Here is a 20,303-nt window from a genome sequence, read left to right on the forward strand (position 1 = left end):
GCACCCGAAAACCTAATTTTAGCCCCACAGAAAGAGTTGGAAATGACCTTCAAGGGGAAAGTAACCCCCATCTGCGTCTGGCTGTGGGTGTGCAGAGGGTCTTCCTGAGCTGTCGCTGTCTCTCCATCACCTTGCCCTGTGTCCAGACGGAACCCCTAGAGCCAGTCTTCAATGTATTCCCTGCGGCTTCTCTGATCCTGAGAACTGGAGTGATCTCCAGGACGATGAAGAGCCTACTTCACGCCAGTGCTACCAACGTCTTCTGACATCTGCCTTGTTCCCTGCATACTGGGAGGGAGGGAAGATTTTTAAATTAGTCCACACAAAAGAGTACCCCCTCCATACACAGACTCAGAACTCCTGCTCCAACGCTAAGACTCCCAACATCACAGCCCACTTTGGTAGAAAAGTCATTGTCTAGAATGCAACTTATATCCATTGCTCCGATTTTTGTTCCAGGGCCAAGGGTCTCTTCCGTATCTGGTAGAAAGTGGTAGAAAGTCAACTGGTAGAAAGTGAGAGTCTAGAATGCAACTTATACCCATTGCTCTGATTTTTGTTTCAGGGCCAAGGGTCTCTTCCGTATCTTTCAAGTATTCAGAGGTTTTTTTTTTTTTTTTTTTTTCCCTCCAGAGCAGAGTGTCAGTTCCTTCAGCTCTTTTCTGCCTTAATGGTGGTCAGACTCTTCAGCAATGTTGACCACGTGCTGCTGCTCACACTGAGGGTCCCTGTCCCACTGAAACAGGATGTAGGCACTGGGCTGGGAGCACAGAGGGTCTTTATCACATCACCCCCACCCAGGCAGCAAGCATGTTAGCTCTTTACCCATGCAGTCCTCGTTACCCCTGTCCACAGCTGCTCTGCAAACATCAACTGGAGGTGATTAAATGCCACGGCAGGAAAATATATGACAAATCTGTTCAGGCCGAGCCCTGTAGCTGAGTTTATAAACGCATGGATTCCAGCCATTTCAGAGTGAACTTGCATTCGCTCTGTAAAACCCTACTTAGAGAACTCAGGCGGGAAAATCTCTTGGGCCTCACTGACCACAGAGCTGGGGAGCTGAGTGGGCTTCGTGTCTGGGGTGTGGAGCTTTCAGACCTATACAGATTGAAGCCACTGTGTGTGACACTGAGCCATCGGCACTGGTTCAGAATCTCTGTGATCTCCGCACCCTTTTTGAACTCTGTATTCCAAGTACTTGAACAGGCATTGGAGATTTGACTTGATCTTTTGGTTTTTGTTTTTTTCTCACATTTTCTAATGTTTTCATTTGAAGTAGACCACGGGGAAGACTAGAGGGACTCGGGAGTTATTGTAAAGGTCAGAGGTAGCCAGAGTTTCACACTGCAAAACTGCCAAGTAAGGCTGTCCCTTCTATGGCTGAGTAAGAAATATTTTAAGAGGAAGAACTGCTTATGTGAGCATGAATATTTTATATAGAAAACTGTTAACATGATGTCTGTCAAAAATAGCCACTGTGGATGCACCATTAATAGATAAAGCTTCACCGACTGAGAAACTCCTCCTGCAGCACTTCTTCACACAGCTCCGGGAGGAGAGACGGCCGTGCAGCTACAGGAGAAGCAGCTTTCTAACACGCTGGGCCTTCCTCCCACCTCCCGGAGATGGGCAAACCGGACGTGGCAGCCACACTTGGTCCCAGTCAGCACAGTCCGACCATTCTGAAACTGGACTCCCTTCCCAGTTATACTCCCCTGGCCGCCTACCTCACCTCCAAGTCAAATGTCATGGCTGTAAGTTACCACATACAGGCTCTCACTGCGCAATCAGAGGCCGAGTGGGCCACCCAGCACGGTCCCCTGAAAAGCAGTGTATGTATATCTAGGAAGGGGCCGATGTGTTGCATTTCTACAGATAACATCATTAAGCAGAAACACAGCAGGATTCATTTGATAATAAAGTGGTGCTTTTGAGACGTGGGTTTTATTATTTATTTTTAGAAAAGAGAGAAAGTTTACAAGATGCGAAGGTCTCCCAGGATACATCATCAGTGACGGTTGCTTTCCTGACACCGTGACACAGGCCCTGGTTATGAGCCAGTGTGGAAAAGAGCACGGACAGCGTGGAGGTGTTAGAGACCCGTGACACACATGCAGAATACACCACAGTGGACTGGGTGACAGAAGGTGGCCAACCTGTTCCAAAAGCAAGCCAAGGCATGGCAGGAGCCAACTGAGCCTTCCTGTGGGGATGGCACAGGCGTGGGCCTGCCGCCACACCCACTCCTCCACCAGAGCAGCAACCACGGCCTCGCCCACATGGCAGCAGCAGAAGATGGCAACGGGTCCTTGGGTGTCTTCTGCAGGGATTTCAGGGTCCCAATTTCTTATTTCTGTTTCCTTTTTCACGATTCAGTTCCAAATTCTTAAAGCAGTGTAGGGCTTAGCATCTTGAATTTTTCAGGAATGACTCTTGCCCAGTGACCATGCACTGAAAACAGTAAAGAGAAGACACATTACTAAGAAGGACTGCCAAAATGCGCCCTCAAATTCTGTAGACACAGGCATTCGGGACAACAAAACAGCTCAGGGTGTCCCTTCAAGCTCATACAACAGTCATGGAATGACAATGTTTTACATCACTGTGGAAAAACTGCCATCTTACCATGCATAAGCCCAAATCACCTTCTCATCACAGGGTGTCTAGTCTGTTATAACCCCATTCTTACGTCTCAAAGACACTAAGCCAAAGATCTGAACACACTTCTAAAAGGCTTCTGCGTCAGTGAGAAGTCACAAAACAAATTAAAAAATATTTTGAAGCAAACAAAAATGAAAGTACAACATATTAACCTCTGTGATATTCATATAAGACAGTGCTTAGAGAGAAATTCATAGCATTAAGTTAGAAAAGTGGAAAAAACTGTCAAATCAATAATCAGAGTTTCCACCCTAAGAAACTAAAAGAATAAAAGCAAAGTAACAAGCAGAAGCATATAGAAACTTGAAATGGAAAAAGGAAAGAGAAAATAAATGAAAAACATTTTGCCAGACTTACCAAGAAAAAACAGAGAAGGCATAAAGTTATCGGCATCAGGAATCAAAGAGGGAACATCAGACATTACAGACATTAAAAAGATAAAAAAGAATATATCACAAGTAGCTAATGCTCACACATTAGACAACACAGACGCAATGGACAAATGCCTTAAAAATAAACATAAAAGTCTCATGGCCAAATCCTCTTACCAGGGTGTGTGGGGGAGGGGTGGGAGTTAAGGAAAGCCCACAGAAGACTGAACACTGCTCTTGGGATATTGTCAATGCTACCCAAGGATGCCTGGTTCTCTGGTAGAAACTGCCCCAAGTGGCCCAGGTTTCCCTACGTAATTCTGAGGCTACAACACAGAAACCAGCTGACGGTGCCAAGACTGGTGAGGAGGCATCTGCCACCCAAGAGTTGAACTAAATCCTGAGCTTATCAGAATAGCTCCTCCCCCTTGGGTCTAACTTCTAACCGGCCAAGCTTCCATGAAAACGGAAGACACTGCCAACAGCAGGGACGCCTCGGCGGTGTCACTTCCGTGGAAGTGCTCTGGGTAAAAAGATGTATTATTTATTTGAAAGGCCATTATGGGGAGGAGAGAGAGACACACACACACACAACTTCCATCCACTGGTTCACTCCCCAAATGGCTATGAGGACCAGAGCTGGGTCAGGCTGAAAGCAGAAGCCCGGACTCCATCTGGGTCTCCAACATGGGTGGTAGAGGACAAAGCACTTGGGCCATCTTCTGCTGCTTTCCCAGGAGCATTAGCAGGGGGCTGGATTGGAAATGGAGCAGCCAGGACTCTAATTGGTGCTCACATGGGATGCTGGTGTTACAAGCAATATCTTAACAGGCTGTGCTAGAATGCTGGCCCCAGAACCTTTGTTTTTAAACTTAAGAAGATGAGCTTTCAGATCTTGGTTGAATGTATTTATCCTTTGTATTTACTTCAATTAAATATTCTACATTCTTAATTACTTTGGGATAACATGCTTATGCTCCAAATGATGTGCAGAAAGAATTTATGAAGTTTGCTATAGAAGAATAAATGGCCTAGAAATGTGTTATGATATTCTGTTAAATGATAAAAGCAAGTGGCATTTTATGTAAAGTAGATCTTCAGCTCTGTCAAATTAGAGAAATATAAAAATTACCTGTTTAGGAGAAACATTACAAAAGCATTAAGTCAATGATGGCTATCTTAGAATGATATTTTCTGTGTTAATTTTGTAATTAAAAATGGTTTTCAGAAGAAATTGAGGGGCTTGTGCTGTGGCATAGTAGGTTAAGCATCTGCCTGTGGTGCTGGCATCCCATATGGGCTCTGGTTCAAGTTCTGGCTGCTCCACTTCCAATTCAGCTCTCTGCTATGGCCTGGAGAAGTAATGGAAGATGGCCCAAATCCTTGGGCCCTTGCACCCACATGGGACACCCAGAAGAAGCTCCCAGCTCTTGGCTTCAGATTGGCCTAGCTCCAGCTGCTGTGGCCATCTAGGGAGTGAACCACTGGATGGAAGACCTCTCTCTTTGCTTCTCCCTCTCTGTATCTGTAACAAAGAAGAAGAAGAAAAGGAAGAAGAGGAGGAGGAAGAAGAAAATGAGTAAAAGGTGGAAGAAGAAGAGGAGGAAGAGGAAGAAAAGGAAGGAGAGGATGAAGAAGGAGAAGGAGAAAGAGAAGGAGAAGGAGCAATTGAATGAAAGAAAGTCAGTTTAGGAGACCAAGTTCCCTACTGGGGAAACAGAGAATTGGACAGGAGCCCGAGAAGTTGCAGCCCAGGCATTCCCAGAGGTTGTAGGTAAACTCAGGTGCAGGGACTTGATAAAAGAGCTTACAACTAAGTATGACTTCAGAATTAACTGTGCTACCTCTGGGAGTCCTAAGAGGTCTAAGCATTGCACTGATGTTAGATCATGAGTGATTAGCTCCCAGAATGTACCCCAGGAGTAGACCAAATTCCAGCTAAAAGCCACTGCCCACCATGATCCACCAAGCAGTTAACAGACGCTACTTCTAATCTCACTTGTTTAAAATGTTCCTTCTCATTCTTTTGAACATAATTATTAAACCAAAAACAAACAAACAAAAACACCTAGCATCCAGGTTGCTGATCTGGCTGGGAGTAGCTGAAATATCTGGGAGCTCACAGAGCTGAAAGCAAGAAGAGGGAGGTGGGAGTGAGCTAGCTGTCTGCAAAGTCCGTTTGCCAGATCAGAAGTGGAAGTGCGGGGCAGGAAGGCTGTGATCCCTCTGTGTCTCTCTGGTTCTTGGTTCACCATGTGATCATGATCAGCCCTCCAGCATCCTACAGCTTCCCCAGATGCCTGAACCTCCAAAACTGTAAGTGGAAATAAACTTTCTTCCAGAAGGAGGAGGAGGAGGAGCAACCCTGGGCAGAAGTAGTGTTGAAGCTGATAAACACTGATTCTCTAGAAAATGGTGAACCACTGAGGCCTGGAGTTTAGAAACCCTGGATAATGGGTAATGTGGCACCTGCTAAGAGCTGCCAAGAGGATGGGGTCTACTCCAAATGCTGCCTGAAGGCACATGGGACCCGCAGGCTGGAGGCACCTGCCTCCAGTAGTGTCACAATATCTCAGCCTTAAGATGGAAACTAGGGGGACTGCCAGCTCGCTCAGCTGTGGGCGTGGTTCTCCCTTACTGCCTTCAAGTGTCAGGGACAGTGGGGACCAGAAGCAAGGAATCCCTCCGTAGTCTGTTTAAACACTGAGTCTCAAAGATGCTCACTTCCAGTTTCAGGCTTCAGGCCAGTCAAGTAATCACAAAATATAAGACTTAGGACAGACACCACAGGTTTGCTCTCAAAATCGCTGTCAAAAGAACCAAGCTTTTATTTATTTCAGGTCACAGCTGGGAATCTCATCAGAATTCATTTACCTAGAAAATTAGGGCTGTTCTATACAAAAAAAACATGAGCATCACTGGGAAGTCTATGTTATCAAAGAAGGGTGCACGCTGGTCTGCTGGCACTGTTGGAGACCCCGGGAGCCCCTGCTGAGTGTCAAAGCAGACTCTCTTTGCTGGGTGCTGATGCTCCTGATTAACTGATGACAGGGGTGATTCCATTTCCTAATTAACAGTGGAAAGCTTGGTGCGGTGCAATTAACAAGACCCTGATGGTACCGGAAAGTGGAAGGAACAAACTCCGACAGCCTTTGGTTTTTATTTTCTGACTTCAGTCCTTGCCCTGTGCGTTTCTCACATAAATCTCTATGTATTCAATGCCGTCAGTCTTAGAGAACTTAAAGTGGTTCAGACAGTGGTCTGAAAAATAGTCATAACCTGATCCCTCTAGGTTAGTGCAAAGACAGAAACCTGCTGTACTGGCACTGTCCATTCGAGGTGGCAGCCACTAGCCAGGTGTGGCTCCTGAGCACTTGAAATGTGGCTCCTGTGACTGAAGCACTGAATATTAAATTTTGTTTTAGTTAATTTACATTTAAATATGCACATGTACTTAATAGCTACCATATTAAGTGGCACACTCTGGGTTTTTAGTAAGCTTAGCTCTGGACTCAACAATACACAGAATCGCTAATCACAATCAGCTTCTTGTCACCTCATTTTCTCATAAATGAGGCAACTGCTGGAGGTGGAGAGAATCCAGCCCCCCTGCTGGTAAGGAAAGGGATGCGATGTGCCTCCTCTGCGCCAGTGGGCGCGGAAGGCCAGCTCAGACAGTACCAGGAGCCCCTGCAGGTCTGCAAGCGGTGACCTCCTCCAGATGAAGAGAGGAGGGAGCAGAAAAAACACCTGAAGAGGTCCTACTTAAAATGTCCCAAATGAAGTGAAACATTTATGACTATGGATTCCAAAGTGGTCACTGGAATGAGACTCGGATATGGCACAGATGCTGGAATTATCAGACTGGGAATTTAAAACACTAGGATTAACATGTGAAGGGCTCCAATGGAAAAGGGCATTTGTAAGAACAGATAGGTGATTTGAGCAGGAAGATGGAAACTCTGAGCAGGAAACAAAATGAATAACAGAAATCAAAAACATTAACAGAAACTAAGGACCCCCTTGATGGGCTCATCCATAAACCAGACTCAGCCAAGGCAGCGGATTAGTGGGCTTGGAAGACAGGTCAGCAGAAACGTTCCAAACAAAATGCAAAGAGAAAAAGGACGGGGCAGGGAACAGACTATGCAAAACCCTAGGGCAACTGCACAGGGTATAAGATACACACTACTGGAATACTGAAGAAGAAGAAGGAGAAAACAAATATTTGAGGTTGTAATGGCCAAGAACTTTCCAAATTCAACAAAACACACCAAACCACAAATCTAGGAAGCTCAGAGGACATCCAGGAATATCTTATTCAAACTAAAGAAAACCAAAGAGAAAATGACAGGGAGGTGGGTTGGGAAAAATCCAACTTACCTCAAAGAAGCAAGGATGAGAATTACAGAAGACCTCTCAGAAGAAACCGTGCAAGCAACAAGAGACTGGAAGGCAATATTTAAATACTAAAAAAAAAACACCATTCTAGAATTCTTTTTTTATTCAATCTAAAAAAAATTTTTTTTAATTTTCATTTTCTTTGAAAGGCTGAGAGATAGAGAGAGCTTCCATCCACAGATTCATCCCCAAATGCCTGTAACAGCCAGGGCTAGGCCAGGATGAACCCAGGAGTGTGGAACTCAATCCATAAATACCAGTGAAATTATTCTTCAAAAGCAAAACAGAGCGGCCAGCATTGTGGCACAGCAAGCTAAGCTGCTCCCTGCAACGCTGGCATCCCATATCAGGGCTTTAGTTTGAGTTCTGGCTGCTCTGCTTCTAGTCCAGCTCCCTGCTAATGTGCCCAGGAAAGCACTGGAAGATGGTGGAAGCACTTGGGCCACTGCCACTGACATGGGAGACCCAGATAGAGTTTTAGGCTCCTGGCTTTGGCCTAGCCAACCCCAGACATTGTGGCCATTTTGGGAGTGAACTAGCAAATAGAAGAAGATTCATTCTCTCTCTCTCTCTCGTCCATCTCTATCTCTCCCATTCACTCACTCCCTCCCCTTAAAATCTTTCAAATAAAGAAAAAGAAAAATTAAGACTTCTCAAATGTCTGCTGTAGAAGAAATGCAATGTATGTCAGAAACTCTGATTCACATACTGAAAGGAAGAGCTGATGCCAGAGAATAAATGAAAGTAAAATAAAATATTTCCTTTTTCTTAATGCTAATTCATCCTGAAAAAAGTAATTTGAAGTGCTAATGTGACTGCGTACTTGGTGACTACAGCACATGGAAAGCGACACTACTGACAGCAAGTCACAGGTCAGAGAGAGGAACTGCGAATACGTGGTTACTGGAAGGCACCTGCGCTACAGGTGAGCTGGGACAGCATTACTAAAAGGTGAACTTACCTAAGTTAAAAATGTATACTGTTGGGGGTGGCACTGTGGCATAGCGGGCAAAGTCACCGCTGTGGCATAGCAGGCAAAGCTGCCGCCTGCAGTGCCGGCATCCCATATGGGCACAGGTTCAAGTCCCGGTTGCTCCACTTCTGATCCAGCTCTCTGCTATGGCCTGGGAAAACAGTAGAAGATGGCCCAAGTCCTTGTGCCCCTGCACCTACGAGAGACCCAGAAGAAGCTCCTGGCTCCTGGCTTCAGATTGGCACAGCTCCGGCCATTGTGGCCAACTGGGGTGTAAACCAGTGGATGGAAGACTCACACTCTCTCTCTCTCTCTCTCTCTCTGCCTCTGCCTCTCCTTCTCTAACTCTTTCAAGTAAATAATTTAAAAAAACTCTAGGGCCACCACTAGGAAAAATGACAACTGTTTTAAATTAAAAATAAATAAAAATACCGCTTCAGAGACACAGCTAGTTTAATACCATGAGTTACCAGCACATGGACTTGGAAAACTGATGTAAACATGACACAGGAAAGCAAAGACCTAGGAGTGAAGGAGATCCACCTTATAGATGGAAACAGTGGAAAGGGATCAAATACCCTTCAATAGAACATTCACACAAATACACACATACACACACTCACACATACATAGAGTACACACTCATACACACACATGCACTCACACATACACAGAGTACACACTCATACACACACATACACTCCCACATATAGAATATAAACTCATACACAGATATACACTCATATACTCACACATACACAGAGTACATACACTCATACTGAGTACACACACATACACAGTGTACATATGTACACACATACACACACTGAGTACACACACATACACTCATACACAGAATACATACTCATACATACACACACACTCACATATAGAGTACATACACACACTCACACACACATACACATACACTTATACAGAGTACATACATATACACACATACATACACAGAGTATACACACATGCACTCATACATAAAGTATACACTCATACACACATACATACACACTCATATAGAGTACACACACATACATACACACACACGCACTCACAGAGTACACACTCATACACACATAATATACACACATATATACAGAGTATACACACATGCACTCATAAAGTATACACTCATACACACATACATACACACTCATATAGAGTACATACATACATACACACATACACACACATGCACTCACAGAGTACACACTCATACACACATATACACACTCACAGAGTATACACACATGCACTCATACATAAAGTATACACTCATACACACATATATACACACTCATAGAGTACACACACATACATACACACACATGCACTCACAAAGTACACACTCATACACACATACATATACACACACTCACATACACACACAACTCATGCTCACAGACACGCATACACTCAGCCACTCCAGCTCATCAGGAAGCAGCGCGATCAGCCAGGGCACATCTTCCTATTCTGACAGAGGTCCAGTGGAAAAGCAAACAGATGGCAACTTCCAGAACACTTCCCTTGTTTGGCTCCCAGGGTGTGTAGGCACGTGCGGACAGAACTGTGGGGTGCCGGTCAGAAGCACGTTCTCGCACACCCTGACCCCAGCAGCTACGTGAAGGGAACCTTCCGGCAAAAGCAGAAACCACGTTCCTCGGCCAAGAGGCCACCTGGCGCCTGCAGCAGCAGCCAGGGAGGGGGAGGAATTTGGCGGCCTCCCAGCAAGGTGAGGGAGTCTGAAGGACGAGAGAGGCGACAAAAGCGTGAGTTAATTTTAGCAGTCTCACATCCGTGGGGTGAGATGAGAAGCGTGGACGCCCTGGGAATACCCTGTGAACCATCAAGGTCTGTGGCTGGCCTTCAAAGAATGATGCGCCCAAGATCCTGGGGCTTCTCATCCCCCTTTCTTCTGCCATTTCTTCCTCTCTTACTCTTTGGAAACTTAAAGCTGCTTCCCCAGGGCCTGCGAGGCTCCTGGGGGCTCTTGCTGTGTCTAAAGCAAAGCAAATGAAAACTGCGGCTCCCTTCATGGAGGGGGGGTGGCGCTGCTTTTCCGTGCAGCAGAGCAAACGCCAAGGTCACCCCTGATGTCATTACTTGATTCAGTTCTTCCGGACACCTGAGTATGAGGTGGTGATTTTGTGGTCCACTGGGATGACGTATTTCATCAGAAGGAGCAACAAGAACCCAACGCATCCCCAAAGTGCCGCTGTCACTTAGCCTTGGCTCCCTTTAGGGCCTCAAATCTGAAAACATGGCCAATGCCCCAGAGCAGGGGTAACTACTCCCCTCCCTGCTCCAGGGCTGGCTGTGGGTGCATCAGGCACAATCAGCAGGCAAGCTGAGGAGGACCCCACGGTGCCCTGACCTCATCCGTGCCTGGGCATGGGCACAGGTCCCCAGGGTCCACTGCTGTCGCCTCTAATGGGTCACTATAGATGGACACCTGCGTGACAGCTTTCACTGGGTGCTTACTCCAAAACCCAGACAGCACTACGAGGATCAAGATGACACGTGGCTTCTGCGTAGTCAGGGGCCGGCCTGCACCCGCTCAGGAGCTTCCCTGTGCTGAGCAGCACACGCAGCTGGGTCTCCTCTGTGTCAACAGCACGCTGGGTCCTCAGGGCCCTCTCTGGCTGGGTGCTGGTCGGGCCCAGTGCCTGCGCCTGGGTGCCACCACTGCAAGGTGGCGGGGCCGCTTGAGGCTTGGTTCTTCAGCCTCCCCTGGGCTCTCACCAGCACTGCAGACCCCTGAAAGTCATCCAGGAGACCGACAGAGTCTGCGAGTGCAGTGAAGAGCGGAGGCTGGGACACGTGGCCTCACAGTCTCCGGGGGAGGATCACCACGCTCCTTCTACCCATGCTCCGAGGCCAGCCCAGCCCTCCCAGCGCCTGTGCACCCCCGGCTGGTGCTGGAGGCGCTGTCAGGCCTCCCGGTACTGAGCCCCATCTTGCTGCCCCTTCTTCTCCCTCCACTGCAGCAGCCTCATGGAGACCTCACACCATCCCGCACAGCAGTCTCCCTCCAGATTTCCCACTAGGAACCTGAGCACAGGCCCCAGCATCGTGCTGATCTGAAGGCAGGAGCCAGGTGCTTCTCCTGGTCTCCCATGCGGGTGCAGGGCCCAAGCACTTGGCCATCCTCCACTGCACTCCCGGGCCATAGCAGAGAGCTGGCCTGGAAGAGGGGCAACCGGGACAGAATCCAGTGCCCCGAGGGGACTAGAAGCCGGTGTGCCAGCGCCGCTAGGCAGAGGATTAGCCTGTTGAGCCGCGGCGCCGGCCTTATTTTCTTTTTTAAACATTTATTTTATTTATTTGAAAGGCAGAGTTATAGAGAGGGAAACACACACACACACAGAGAGAGAGAGAGAGGGAGAGGGAGAGGGAGAGGGAGAGGGAGAGGGAGAGGGAGAGGGAGAGGGAGAGGGAGAGGGAGAGGGAGAGGGAGAGAGAGATTGATCTTCCACATGAATGGCCAGGGCTGGGCCAAGCCAAAGCCAGGAGCTTCTTCCAGGTCTTCCAAATGGGTGCAGGGGCCCAAGCACTTGAGCTGCCTCCTAGGGTCTGAATTAGCAGGAAGCTGTAATTAGGAGTGGAGCTGAGACTCCAATCCAGGCACTGTATCCCAGTGGGTATCCCACTCATGAGGCCACACACTTTTTGTACTCTTGCATATCAGTCTCTGTGCATCCTTGAGGCCATTTCACAGGCAGACTCCCAACACCCACTCCCTTTAAGAAGGAATGAAACGGCAGAAAACCACCTTACAAACATTTTCCTCTTGTAATGTGGTGCCTCCTGAGCAAACCTGTGTGCTGCCTGGGTCCTAACCACAGTCTATGAGTTGAAGTCTCCAAAATGTGCCCCTCAGCCCTCGGTCCTCAGCTCCAAACCCACAGACTCACAGACCACTGGCACCACCCTTGGCTCCCCATGGGTGCCTATTCTGTGTTCACCTGTCACTCAAATCAGGATCCCAAGTCATCTGGCGTGCTTTCTCTTCCACATGCAGTGGTCACTATGCTGAAATGATTCAATTTCCTCCATGCCTGTCAATCCCACCCTTTCCCCTCTATCCCCAGTGTAACGTGTTCTCCGGATTTCTGCAGGGGCCTCCTACTTGGCCTATCTGCTCCCAGCCTCACTCCTCAAGGCTGCTGGAGTGATCCCTTTAAACTCCGGATCTTGATTATGTCACAGGCACACTTAAAACCTTCAGAGGTCCCGTCAGCCCAGGATGAAATCCAAGTACCTCCGAGCTGCACGGCAGACTCTGTAATGCAGATCCCTCCCCCCACACACATTTATCTAACTTCAGAGGGGCTGCTGCCTGTCACTGGCACCCAACCCTTCAGCCAGTCTTCAGTTCCTGTTCCAAAACTCATCGGTCTGTGCTGCCCTGACCCCCACAGGTTGCACCTGCTCATCTCTTGGCCTGGGCAGCACTTGCCTGCCCTTGCCTTTCATTTCCCCAATGGTGTGTGTCCTTAGAGGTCTGGTTCCAGGGTCCTCTCCACCCCTCACCTCACTTACATCATGGCCACAACACATCACACTGTGGCTTGAACATTTACACACATCTCCCTGAACTTGTGAACTGCCTAGAAGAAGGTCCTGGCCCCTCACATCTGCGCCCTCAGGGTTTGGCCCAGTGCTCAGCAAACGGGAGGCTCCCAGAGCACGAGGTTCACCGAGAAGGGAAGCGAAGGGCTGTGGGTGGTTGAATCAGAGCAAACAGGCTCTGAGCTTCAGACAGAGACAATGTACCCAACACACTCCTGGGCATGGGGGTGACGAGAATAAAGCGCCATTTAGGAAAAGTCACTGGGCAGAGCCATGCGGGGGAAGCTAACAGTGGCAGAACTTGATGCTGGGAATTTCGAAGGGAGGCGGCCAATGCACAACTCAGTGTCCACCACTGGGGCTGCAGGGAGCAAGAACTGGGAGGGCAGGACAGTGAGCACGTGCATGCCCAGCAGCTGTGGGCCCACGCGTCTGTGTGTGCTCTGCACAAGCTCAGCACAGCAGCACCAGCGTGCACTGACACAAGCAGCTGAGGATGTCGGTGCTCGCAGAACCCCTGCTGGGAGAACACTCCCGGTCTGGGGGCGCCCCGATGTCCCACCTCCCGCCCGTATCTCAATGAAGAAAATCCCATGCTATCTGCTAATTTTCTCTCCACCCTGGCAGGCAGCAGATTTAAGGATGAATGTTCACAGGATGACTTCTGCCCCCTCCCCAGACTTGGGAGGATGATGGCCACCCAGGCGAGGAGGGTCTGCCTGGGTCCTCTGCTCACCGCACCTACGGCTCCCGCTCGGAGGACACGTCACCCTCGGCCCCGCTGCTGGCGCTGCGGTCTTCCTTGCGGGGTGCGGGTCTTTCTTTGCTGGACTCTGAGGGTCCCTTGGCTCGGGTCTTTTCTTTCCTCTGCTGTTGTTTTTCAAGCTTGGATAGCTGAAACAGACAGACAAACCAAAAACACAACACTTTATAAACAGGAACACGTGGCCATGTCCAGCACCCCCACTGCACCCCAGCCAAACCATGGCAGGAGCCAAACCACGGCAGGAGCTTCTGTCTGCGACACCGGCACACCATCAAGGTTCCCTCATGGCGCCGGCAACACCACCAAGGTTACCTCATGAAGTCCCATGCAAGACGTGACCAGACGGGCACCTAAGGCATCACAACAGACGTGTGGCTCACGCCGGCATCTTGGACTTCTCCCCACCCCTGACTTCTCCCCACCTGGCCTGGGCGGCCAGGCCGCAGTGCCCTTCCCCAGGCCTGGGAGGGCTCTGTGAGTGCTCAGGCATTAGGCTTGTTACTGCCTTCTTTCCATAGCTTTTGCTCACCAAGATAGCTTCCCACTTTCTGTTTCTAAAAAGTGTTCCCAACTCCCTACCATGTGCTGAAGGTAAGAGGGAAGGCTGGGAAATCAAGTACTGGGAGCTCCTGGCAGGTGGCACAGCAGTTACCCATGGTTGCAGGGCACCAGGACCTCTGTGTGCTCCCTGATGGGCCCGTGGGGATGTGCTGGTGACGCTGGACTCCACCGGAACCTTGTCCCCTGGGTATCTCCCCAGCTGGCTCAAAGGAACCAGAGGCTGGAGGTGGACAGACACATGGAGCATCAGTGCCCTAGGTAACAGCACGGCCACTCCAGAGGCCTAATGGGAAACCGGTCAGTGAGGGCTGACCATGGTTTGCACTACAGGATTTTCTTGGACCAAAAAAGGCCATCTGCAGCACAGCTCAGGAGCCAGCAACACCCAGTTTCATCTGCCTCCCAGACAGAAACTTAACGGAGGGCTGGCTTCTCTCTGCCAGTGCCAGGTCCACATGCAAGCTTTGCACCTGGAGGCTTCTCAACTCCCCATTAACACCCATGTGATGCAGAGGCGCCATCACCAGAGTGGTCAACATGGACTTGACCTTCCACCGCAGTGCCATCCCCTCCCACCATGAACTACACATTTAAATCATGTGCGATGATTTCTTCAAGCGACAAGTGTAGCCCACATGTCTGCCAACGATGGGATGCTGGTTCTCCTAGAGGATTTATCGTGAAGCGTCCCAGCCACAAGTGCTCCACGCTGCAGAGCAAACTTCTCTGTGAGAACACGGCCTAATAAATCTAAGCCTTTTCTCGGAAAACTTGAAATTCAAAGCAGCCAAAATGTGGAATTTACATCTCAAGGCAAGGGTGCAGCTGGATTTTTTTTTTTTTTTTTGGATGAAACAAATGAGCAAGAAAGAAAAGAAAAAAAATTCGTACTGCACATAGGCTCGAGTGAAAGGTCAACAGCTTTCAGATTAACAGCAGGTGCGTGTCCACGGAGAACATAAACACTGAAAATCTGCAAACTCACGACCTGTGAACCTCAAAATGCACTGCCTTTGCTTTGTTGTTTGCTTGCCTATTTTTAAGTTATTCTTTTTTAAAAGATATAGTTATTCTGTTTTTTTTTTTTTTTTTTTTTGACAGGCAGGCAGAGTGGACAGTGAGAGAGAGACAGAGAGAAAGGTCTTCCTTTACCGTTGGTTCACCCTCCAATGGCCGCTGTGGCCAGCACGCCACGCTGATCCAAAGCCAGGAGCCAGGTGCTTCTCCTGGTCTCCCATGCAGGTGCAGGGCCCAAGCACCTGGGTCATCCTCCACTGCACTCCCAGGCCACAGCAGAGAGCTGGACAGGAAGAGCAGCGACCAGGACAGAATCCGGCGCCCTGACCAGGACTAGAACCCGGTGTGCCGGCGCCGCAAGGTAGAGGATTAGCCTATTGAGCCACGGCACCGGCCAGCTATTCTGTTTTAAAATGTGTTTGAGAGGCAGACAGAGAGAGACACAGGGAGAGCAAGTGAGAGAGTGTTGACATCCGCTGGTTCTGTCCCCAAATGCCCACAACAGCAGGGCTGGGCCAGGGCTGAATCTGAGAACCTAATTCATCCAGGTCTTCCTCATCGGTGGCAAGAATCCAACCATGTGAGCCACCACTGCTGCCTCCCAGGGTCTGCATTAGTAGGAAGCTGGAATCCGGGGGCAAAACCCAGAACCAAACCCAAGCACTCCAATGCGGGACAAGGGCATCTGAATTGCTGTCTTAACCACTAAACATCCTCTCTTATTTTGCTCATTTATTAACCAACTGCTGAGAGTATCCATAGCAAGGGAGACACTGTCCCAAACCCTCCAAAGGAAATTCTGGGCACACAGACATGCCAGGGCCCAAGGACCATCCAATGGTCAGCCTGCACCTGTCACAGTGGAGCTGGGGAAAGTGGGTGCCAAAGACGGGGGGCAACCCCCACAATTCAGGTTTAGATTTACTGAGAAGGGTCAGGTGTTGTGGTGCAATGGGTTATGCCATTGCTTGCGATGCCAGCATCCCATATCACAGGGTCTGGTTCAAGCTTCAGCTAGCCAATGTTTCCAATCCAGCTCCCTGCTAATGCACCAGGCAGGCAGCAGACGATGACTTAAATACTTGGGTTTCTGCTTCCTGACATGGGAGACCCACATGGAGTTCCTGGAGCTGGCCTGGCCTGGCCTACCCCTGGTTGTTGCAGGCATTTGGGGAGTAAAGAGAAGATGGAAGAACTCGCTCGGGGCAGCGCTGTGGCATAGTGGATAAAGCTGCTGCCTGCAGTGCCAGCATCCCATATGGGCACCAGTTTGAGTCCCCGCTGCTCCACTTCCAATGCAGTTCCCTTCTTTTATATATATATATATTTTTTTTTTTTTTAATTTTTTGACAGGTAGTTCTAGACAGTGAGAGAGAGAGACAGAGAGAAAGGTCTTCCTTCCACTGGTTCACTCCCCAAATGGCCACTACAGCCAGTGCTGCGCCGATCCGAAGCCAGGAGCCAGGTGCTTCCTCCTGGTCTCCCACGCGGGTGCAGGCACCCAAGCACTTGGGCCAACCTCCACTGCCCTCCTGGGGCACAGCAGAGAGCTGGACTGAAAGAGGAGCAACTGGGACTAGAACCCGGCGGCCCACATGGGATGCCAGCGCCGCAAGGCAGAGGATTAACCAAGTGAGCCACGGCACCAGCCTCCCGATGCAATTCCCTTCTAATGCATCTGGGAAGGCAGCAGAAGACAGCCCAGGTACTTGGGTCTCTGCTGCTACCCACAAGGGAGGACACAAAGAAGCTCCTGGCTCCTGCCTTTGGAACAGCTTAGCTCCAGTGGTTGAGGCCATCTGGGAAGTGAATCAGCAGATGGAAGAGCTCTCTCTCTCTCTGTCTCTCCCTCTGTCTCTGTAACTCTACCTTTCAAATAAATAAATAAATATTTTTTTAAAATCTTTCCATCTCTAATTCTGCCTTTCAAATAAATAAATGAATCTTTTTTTAAAAAAATTCATGGCAAAATTAGGAGGATTTTTTAAGTAAGACACCTAAACTCTAATTACATGATGTAAAAATAAGCTTTAAAAAAAAAGATTTATCATTTACCTGACAGGCAGACGATAACGTATGGTTGAGACTGAGGCCTCACTCGATATGTTCCACCTTACTAAGGGCATTCTATTTTCTTTTGTTTGTTTGTTTGTTTTTAATTTTTTTAAGATTTATTTATTTATTTATTTGAAAGGCAGAGTTACAGAGAGGCAGAGAAAGAGAGAGAGAGAGAAAGAGAGAACGCACACGCAAACTTCCATTCACTGGTTCACTCACCAAATGGCTGCAACGGCCAGAGCTGTGCCGATCCAAAGCCAGGAGCCAGGAGCTTCCTCTAGGTCTCCCAAGTGGATGCACAGGCTCAAGGACTCAGGCCATCTTCTACTGCTTTTCCAGGCCATATTAGAGAGCTCGATTAGAAGTGGAGGAGTCAGGTCTCGAACTAGTGCCCATATAGGACGCCGGCACTGCAGACAACAGGTTTACCTGCTGTGCCACAGGACTGGCTCCCATTTCATTTTCTTTTTAAACATGTATCTGGGGGCCAGCACTGTGGCATGGCAGGTTAAGCTGCCACCGGCAATGCAGGCATCCCATATGCAGGCACTGATTATCAATGCAAGCACTGATTCAATTCCCGGCTGTTCCACTTCCAAACCAGATCCTTGCTTATGCACCTGAAAAATGAGCAGAAGATGGCCCAAATGCTTAGGTCCCTGTACCCATGTAGGAGACCCACATGGAGCTTTGGACTGGCCCAGCCCTGGCCATTATGACCATTTTGGGGGAGTGAACCAGCAGAAAGAAGATTCTTTCTCTCCCTCTCTCTCTCTCTCTGACTCTTTCAAATAAAATAAACAAATCCCAGGGAAAATAAAAACAACCCCAGTATGAATCACCTGTCACGGACCCCCACGTTGCACCTCCACCTCCCGTGTTCTCTTAGTGCAGCAACAGCTGCATTGCCTTCAGCATCCCACAGGGAAGCCAGTGCGTGCACCACAGTCAGGGCAGCTTCCCAGTGCCTTCCCGCCCCCCTGCTGGCACAGGCAGTCCCCGCTTCAGAGGTGACAGCGTCTGACTGTCACACGGCAGGTGACACAAGTCTCAGTCAACAGGACCCCAGGAGGCTGCAAGGGCTTCAGAGAAAGGTTTCCCTCCCTGATACACACGGGGGCACGGAGACACGGCCTTCCTGCTGCTCCTGGGCCACACTCAGGGGAGGAAAAGGTGCAGCTCTCAGAACGAGGAATGGCGTCCAAGGCTGCACCGAAGTCTAGACCGAGCTGGAGGGGTCCGCTTTGCAGCTGGGAGGGGTGATCACACCGCTTCCTGTTTCAGCCACACGTGCGCAGGTCTACAACACCCTCAGCTGAAAGTGAAATTCCTGCTACAGGAGCAGATGGATGCTCAGCGAGGCCACGTGACCTGCGTGAGGTGCCGCAGCCCGGGAGTGGCTGGGGTAGAACAAAGCCCCAGGTCTCCAGACCCCAGGGAGCGGTGCGGCCTCTCTTCCTTTATCTATTCAGCTCACTTCACGGCTATTTACTGAGCCTTGGCTGTCTGTCATGCCCCATGCTAGGTCCCAGGTACATGGCAAAGAACCAAGCAGAGGCCCTGCCTTCCTGGGCTGACTGTCCACCAGAGTAGTCACCAGCTGACCCCACTGTCCCAAGCACTTGACGGGTGGTCAAACCCTTATCTTAATGCAGTGGGGCCAGGGGTGCCTGGAAACCACAGCCCACTCTGCCTGGGCCCCACAGCCCTGCTGACACCCCTGCAGCCTCCTCCTTCACAGGTGTCTTCACTGGTAGAAAACACGCAGGTGCGCAGGGCCACCTCCATAGGCCAAATGCAAAACTGGACCTCACTCAGGTCTAGTGCCCTGGCAGTTCAACCACAGGCTGCTGCAGGACCTCAGTTTGCTTGTGTGTTTCTGCACGGATGGCTGATGGCATTAGGCTTGAACACAGTTACTCCAAGTTAACATAACAGGCCTGGATCAGAGGCAGGGTGGGAAAGCCCGGCAAGCAACAAGGGCCTAGCATTGGCTCCCTGATGCCCCTGGCGCTCGGCCTCAGAAAGGGGCCCCACACGGCCTGTCAATGGTGGTGGGCTGAGTGGGCGGAGGGAGCCAAGCCTGGCCTTAGGCCCAGGGCAGGGGCAGCCCAACAGATGGGGCATGGACTGGGAAGGCTCAGCTCCTGAGCAGGTGGCCTCAGAAAGCAGTCAGCGTCAGAGCATCACAGCAGGGAATGGGCGGCGAGGACATGGGGCCTCACAGGCGGGCAGTGGGAGCCCACGTGGGGTGGGGGTGGCAGGTCCAGGTCCTGGTGCAGCAATGAGAAGGAAATGGACCAATATGGCCCCTCCAGTGTTCACTGCCAGGCACACTATGGCGGCACACACCATGCAAGCAGACACTGCACACAGAGATGACCGAGGACCAGAGAATCAAGGGCCATGTGGGGAGAAGCTGGAGAACAAGAGGCCCAGTGAGGACAGGGCGAGCCAGGAAGGAATGAGGGAGGGGTCGGTGACAGCTAAGTGCACCACAGGCAGCAGCTGGTGGAAATCATCACCGAAGACACAGGACAGAGTGGGTGGCAGGGTGGCACAGCCAGCGACATGCGGGGGTTCATACACTGTGGCACTCAGGAAGCACTAGATGAATGAGTGGAGACAGGAAGGAACCAGCCCAGTTTTGACAGGGACAGTGGACCAGGAGACAGCTGAGCACCGGCTCCAGGGGAATACGGAACCTGCACAGCAGTGGGTATAAGCATCAGTGTGACAGGTGAGCAACCTGCTCCTGGGGCTGGAGCATCTGTCTCTTAAGTGCCAGCAGTCCCCAGGAAATGGAAAAACCGCCACTGGGGCAGGTCATCGAATGCCCCTGCCTCTGCCTGCTTCTCCGTAAATGATATAAAGAACATGGCCAGGACTATGAGGAGACAGCTTG

At 49.9% G+C, this 20,303-nt stretch overlaps 1 protein-coding gene across 3 annotated transcripts in view; it reads right to left on the bottom strand.

Moving 5' to 3' along the window:
* Window positions 1-1,940: 1,940 nt before the first annotated feature.
* Window positions 1,941-20,303, bottom strand: part of DTD1 (D-aminoacyl-tRNA deacylase 1) — a 153,346-nt gene continuing 134,983 nt past the window's right edge. For 2 of the 3 annotated variants that reach the window (XM_062202255.1, XM_062202257.1), the window contains exons 5-6: window positions 13,738-13,890; window positions 1,941-2,454 (exon numbers count right to left, since the gene is read on the bottom strand). In XM_062202255.1, coding sequence (XP_062058239.1) covers window positions 13,738-13,890 — 153 coding nt within the window. In that variant the 3' untranslated portion in view covers window positions 1,941-2,454. Of the gene's footprint in view, window positions 2,455-13,732; window positions 13,891-20,303 lie in introns of all 3 variants that reach the window. The other variant, XM_062202256.1, reaches the window with a different exon arrangement.

The sequence above is a fragment of the Lepus europaeus genome, chromosome 10 (assembly GCF_033115175.1).
Source record: "Lepus europaeus isolate LE1 chromosome 10, mLepTim1.pri, whole genome shotgun sequence".
Lineage (NCBI taxonomy): Eukaryota > Metazoa > Chordata > Mammalia > Lagomorpha > Leporidae > Lepus > Lepus europaeus.